At 40.5% G+C, this 6,721-nt stretch overlaps 1 protein-coding gene across 1 annotated transcript in view; it reads right to left on the bottom strand.

Moving 5' to 3' along the window:
* Positions 1–418: 418 nt before the first annotated feature.
* Positions 419–6,721, bottom strand: part of TSPAN3 (tetraspanin 3) — a 32,478-nt gene continuing 26,175 nt past the window's right edge. The window contains exon 7 of the mRNA XM_053595974.1: positions 419–1,319. Within this exon, the coding sequence (XP_053451949.1) occupies positions 1,227–1,319 (93 nt within the window). The 3' untranslated portion in view covers positions 419–1,226. The remainder of the gene's footprint in view (positions 1,320–6,721) is intronic.

Raw genomic sequence — 6,721 nt, 5'->3', positions numbered from 1 at the left:
ATTACATACTCCTGTGTGCTCTCTCTGACAAAGCCTGTCCAGCGTTCAGGCGTGGGTACCTCCTCCAGGAAGTCCCTCTGACCTCCCTGGGCTCCTCTGCTAGCGCCCATCCTTTCACTGCTATGATCACTGCGCTGCACCAAAATCATCTGCTCCTGTGTGTTTCCTATACTAGGGCTCCAAACTCCCTGAGGACAAGGACCCCAGTGCCTTGTACACAGTAGATGCTCCATATTTGTAGAATATAATGGACTGAAAAGCATCTGAGGGTTTTTGAATATCAAGGCCTTTCAAATTTGGCATCAGAAATGAAAATGCATGCAAATCATGATGAAATGTAGACAGCACCGACACAGAAAACGTCACTGCTGCTCTGGGACTGAAATATCCCCCAATAATTAAAAACTACATGTTGAGAGCTGAGACAGAGTTTATTGAATTAGATTTCTCTATTTACAACTGAGATCACATCTACATACTATTTTGCTAGTCTATATGGGTACATTATTTCTAACAAGTGACTTATGATGAATGGGCTCAATCACACAAAAACGCACTCACACACTCACACTAATTGTTTAAAACAGTAGTGCATACATTATATTCCTCCTATAAAGCCAGCTTTGATTAAAAACCACTGGTTTCAAATATCAGTCTCTGAAATTAAAGATGAACCAAGATACATACCGTATGATTCTAATATCTATTTTAGCCATTTTGTACAGTGGCTATCTTATTGGACTACAGTATATAGTTTTTAAAAGGACAGTGATGGGGGCACCATCTGTTGTTAACTTTAACCAGATGGCTGGCTCCTTTCCCCTCCCCCCGAAAACCTTTGGCCAAGAGTTCTCCATTGTGAAGACTGAAAGGACCCGGTGATACTTCAGCATTAAGTCCCATTACTACTTGGAGGTATAACAGAAGCAGGTCCACATCCTCCTTTAACTCTACCACACTATATAACTCATAATTGGTTCTGAAATTAAAACATTTACCATCGTACTTAAAAATGTAGGGACATGAAGAGTTAGCTAGAACAAGGGAAAAGAAAGTCCTGGTGGGTAGGTAAGTAGGTGGGTACATGAAAAGCCAAGCTGCTCTATCCAACACCAGTGCACGTGTGCTTTAACTAAAGGAACGCAGGAGGCCAACAGCAGCAGACCTGCTCGATTCACCTTCCAAACCAGAACAAGACTAAAAAGAGCTCAGGCCTGAGGGGTCTGCTAGGCATAGGTCCCGCCAGTGATGAGGAGCTCGTAAGCAGGGTCTCTGCTTCTTCTGCACAGCACGATGCAGGCACACAGCATGCCCAGCAGCTGTTGGGAGAAAACAATGGGAGAAGGCTGAGAACTCATCGTGGCAAATGTGTATTTCTTCACTGGCAATGGAGCTGTTTCAAAGTTCAATAACCTCAAATCATCTAAAAGGCAATAAACATGACAGAAGGAATTTCTTAAGAGTACATCATCTATTATGGAACTGTCTGAGCACAAGCTTCAGCTTCCCTGCCTTATGCTCAGGAAATCTTTGTGAAACCAGCAGAGGTGGCTCTCTTACTGCTAGACCAGTACTGTCCAGAAGAACTTTCTGCAGTGATGGAAACATCCTACATCTATGCTGTCAAATATAGCAGCCACAAGCTCCGTGTGGCCTCTGAGCACTTGAAATGCAGCCAGTGCAACTAAGGAGCTGAGTGCTTTATTTAAATTAAATGTGGACACATGTGACTAGTGGCTCCCACACTGGACCACGAAGTTCTAGGGAGTAGAATGATTGAGACCATGTGTGTTAAACGGTTGTCTTTTCAGTCATCTGGATTTTGGAGAAACAGGCTTTGTAACACAAAATTCGGTACATGAAAAGCCCTATCGTGGACAACCAATACCAATGCCAAAAGATGTACTTGAAAGTCTGTGTTTCTTTACATTTACTGTTTTTAAAATCCTGGTGTGGTTCTGTGGTATTATATACATATTACCTTTTTTTTGAGACAGAGTCTTACTTTTGTCACCCTTGATAGAGTGCTGTGGTATCACAGCTCACAGCAACCTCCAACTCTCTAGGACTTAAGTGAGTCTCTTGCCTCAGCCTCCCAAGTAGCTAGGACTACAGGCGCCCGCTACAACGCCTGGCCATTTTTTGTTGCAATTCTCATTGCTGTTTTAGCTGGCCAGGGCCAGGTTTGAACTCCCCACCCTTGGTATATGGGGCGGCGCCCTACCAACTGAGCCACAGGCACCGCCCAACATACATATTACTTGTTTAAAGGTCACTCGATGCAGGCAGAATGGGGACCAAAGACCCCATTCTTGGCAGGGGAAGGTGAAAGAAAATATTACCATGAGAATGTGACCACCTCTCACCCCCTACCATAGGAATGTGACCACCTCTCACCCCCTACCATGAGAATGTGACCTTTTGTAACTGTTCCAGGAGATAGCCCCGAGCTGAAGCAAATGTTTACTGTTAAGCAAATGTTTAACTGTTAATCTTGTCTTAAGACAGTTGAATAATGAACCAGAGTTCTTCTTATCTGGAAAGCCCCTGCTATGTCTGCTCCCCCTCCTTACTTTATGGTTAGAGCCCCTGCTATGTCTGCTACTCCCGCCTACTTTGTGGTTTTTGCCTCTATAAGCTTGTAAAAACTGCTGTGCGGGGCTTAACTCCTCAGCTCCTGAGAGAGTCACGGGTTAGGCCCCAGCATGCTGGAATAAAAAAAAAACCTCGTGCTAATTGCATCAAGTGTCGTCTCTTGCGGTTGATTGGGGGTTGTGTTAGCCCAGGACAGAGTAGGGGTCTTGTCCCAAGTCTTTCAAAGGCACCCCCAGAAAAAGGGAAAATTAAAAAGTAAGCTAAGGGAGTAGGAACAAAGAAAATTTAGCTAGTTTACCTCTAAGCCAGCCATTGCTAAATTTCCTATCTGAACAAGTTTTTGGCCTTTCCTGAAACTCCAGCCTGGGATAGAGCTTACACAAATACCCCTACTACTGAGTCTGTGAACACTCTGAGGCAAATAATGGCCATAGAAGAGACTACGGTAAGTCCTAGAAAAGATACATCTTCTCATTTCCTGCCCATTAAACAGACAAAGCAGATACCCACTGTGGAGATTTGCATTTGGCTGGGGCAGAGACCAGAGGAACAGCTCCAGCCTTGAGATATGGGCAGGAGGGCTTACATCCCTTATCAAAGAGGAAAATCCTCTGTGGTGGTGATGAGAGGAAAATGCCTCTCTCCCACCGATTCCTCAGAGGAGATTAACACCAGTGGCATTTTACTCCACAGTGAACTAGTGGAGTTTAACACCTTCCTAGGAATCTGTGTGTGTGACTCCAGACAGGAGGCTTCCCCACACAAGCTCAAGTTTCAGTCAAAACTGCTCCAATCCTTAAAGTTAATGATATTAACAATAGGAGCTGATTTGCTTACTCAGAGAAACTGCTGGTGTCTTTGTTCTCCCCCTCAGCTTACACCTGGGCAAAGAGATTTGAATAAGCTGAGTGGAACAGAGACCTGGGGCCACTCAGAGCCCACAAATGGGTGGTGGTCCCCAGAGCTCCCACCTTTGAAAATTCTCTTCTGTGTCTCCTGTCTCTGTCCTTATTGTTGTTCCTAACTTTGTATTTCTTCAGTCAGTCGTGCCAGCTCCACAGGTCTTAAGCGGAGCCTGTCCCTGGGGCAGGACCCTGACAACTCTTCCTTCATCATTTTCTTTTAATAAATCCTAATCCTTCTGTGGTAGCATTCTGGAATAGTACTGAAGTCATGCCATGTTATTTTGGATAAGTAAGAGGATTAAGCTGGATTAAAGAGAAAATAATTCTAGAATTTTTGACTTCCATCTCATAAAACATAAACAGTAACCAAACAGCTAAATAAGAGTAGGTTAATTTGTTGTTCTAACTTCTCATTGACAGAAAAAGGCCTTAGTTATTTCATTTTAAAAGGCAAGGTTTTCTGTACATATGGGGTCAATCTAATTTCAGCAAAATGGAAACAGACTCTCCAAGTTTGCAGTGGAAGATTAACTACAACTAAGACACACAAGAGGAAGACATCCTCACCTGAATTCCCTGTGGTATGGTCACACCCTCCCATTTCTGCCCCTGAATTAGCCTAAATTCTACCCTAGGATATGTACTATACATTTGCTGATTGAATCCATCAGTTTCATTACATCACCATTTGCTGAGTGCTTACTAGCAAAGCACCTTAACGACATTTAAAAAATAGATACTGTTTAAAGTTTACTGAATATCTTAAGCCGATTCTACACGTCTAGTACCTAATTCCTAGAGAAACACATTTCTGTTCACCATACATCAAAACATTGTTAGAATAGCTATAAAATCAAACATAATTATGTTCCCAGGCAAGTTAAATTGAGCAATAAAAATGCTAAATTCAGAAATCACTGATTTGCTAGGGGGTGAAACAAATCTCTTCCTACCCCTACCTCCTCACATTCCTTTCAGCTGGTTAACTCCTACTGAAGAGTCAGCATTCTCAAAATGAGGTCTGAAATAGTATTTCCTTTCTTTCAATCAAATCAACTATTATTGATTTAAAACAATTAAATAAGCTCGATAAAACCATACTTGTGTTGGCTTCGTGCCCACAGCATAGTGGTTATGGCGCCAGCCACATACACCAAAGTTGGCAGTTTCAAACCCTGCCCAGACCAGCTAAGCAACAATGACAACTGCAACAAAAAATAGCTGGGCATTGTGGCAGGTGCCTGTAGTCCCAGCTACTTGGGAGGCTGAGGCAAGAGACTCACTCAAGCCCAAGAGTTTGAGGTTGCTGTGAGCTGTGACGCACAGCACTCTACCAAGGGCAACATACTAAGACTCTGTCTCAAAATAAACAAACAAACAAAAAATAAACCGTACTTGTGCTTGAGAATGAGTCTGTTTGAGAACGTTAAGCTCTACACAATTACTTCTGATCCTTTCCCCTAGTTATTAAAGGCCCATTTCCAAAGCTTTGTTACACTGAAATTTCACTATTGAAATTTTCCAACAATACACTTGGAAATACTATACAAATATTTTAGCTCCAATGTTATTTCTTGCAATGGAATGTTGCCCTGCAATATTCAAGTCAGGAGAACTAATCTTCACTCAGCCCACTTAGTTATAATTGACACCCAGCATCTGCAAAAATTATAAAAAAATGACAACTGGTGATTTAGAAAAACCTGACTGTCAAAGTAAAACGTTCTATGATACACTATGTAGGTGGCAGTGTGGGGAAATAGGCATTCTTATAAAAAAATAAAGAATTCTTGCACATTAGAAACACTTTTCTGGGAAAATGTGGAAATTATCTGTCAAAGTTCATTCATATGTTCTGACCCCTCAATTTTATGGCTATAAATTTTTGCTATAGACTTTAACATGAAACCAGAGGATATTCACTGCTTGCATTTTTGTAAGAGCTAGACTTACATAAATGCCCATGTCAATTTAAGTGTCTATAAAATAGAATACTATGCAGCTATGAAACAAAAACAGTAGATCTATACCCAAAAGATACTAATTTGTTTTTAAGAAACAAAGACATAAAAGGTTACAAACTATATGCATCCTTTTATATGACATTTTGAAATGACAAAATTTTAGACGTGGGCAGATTATCAGCTGCCACGGTTCAGGGAGAGGTTATAAAAGGGTAAAAGGAGGTATTCTCACAGTGTTGGAACTGTTCAGTATCTTGTGTGGTGGTGGAAACAGAAACATATACAGGTCAAAAATTGTATAGAACTTGAATACATACAGAAATGCAAATCTCAATAAGACTGAAAGACTGTATCATGCCAATATCTTGTTGGGATATTATACTATAGTTTTGCAAATGTTACCTACCACTGACAGAAGCTGAGCAAAGCTTCTCCCTGTATTATTAGAGAAGAGATTCCCTGTATGATTTCTTACAAATGTATGTGAACTTATAATTAATTCATTAAAGCAAAGGCAAAGTATAAAACTGCATCCTACTAGCTTCTATTTCCTTAAATATATATATACACAAAAATATGTATGTATTAGTACAAATCAATTCTGCAAGGATGTAAGTGAAACTGATAGCAATAGTTGCTTTTACAAAAGGGACTCAAAATTTGTATCATTCTATATCATTTTTTAAAAACTTTATCAAATGAGTATTTTCAGTTTTTAAAAACTACCAAAAAGTTAACTATTAAGATTGATTTTTCTCAAGTTAAAAAAAAAATCTGAGTCACTCAAGAATTAGCTTCTTGGCCTGGCATGATGGCTCATACTTGTAATCCTAGCATTCTGGGAGGCCAAGGTAGGAGGATCATTTGAGCTCAGGAGTTTGAGACTAGCCTGAACAAGAATAAGACCCTGTCTCTACTAAAAAAAATGGAAAAATTAGCCAGTGTCATGAAAGGCACCTGTAGTCCCAGCTACTGGGAAGGCTGGGGCAGAAGGACCACTTGGACCCAAGTTTGGGGTTGCTGTGAGCTAGGCTGATACCACAGCACTCCAGCCTGGGCAACAGACTAAGACTCTATTTCAAAAAAAAAAAAAGAAAATTGAATTAGCTTCTTTCCCTTTGGTTAAAATTTTTAAGGAAGAATTACTTGAAATTTTTTAAAAAGAGATCAGAATTAAGCCACTCAATCTAACTACTATCTGGGGGTCTGACCCAAATTGCTATTTGCATATTTTAACTCATTTTATTTATTTATTTT

Source organism: Nycticebus coucang, chromosome 6 (assembly GCF_027406575.1).
Source record: "Nycticebus coucang isolate mNycCou1 chromosome 6, mNycCou1.pri, whole genome shotgun sequence".
Lineage (NCBI taxonomy): Eukaryota > Metazoa > Chordata > Mammalia > Primates > Lorisidae > Nycticebus > Nycticebus coucang.
This window is presented reverse-complemented; position numbering and strand designations above follow the sequence as displayed.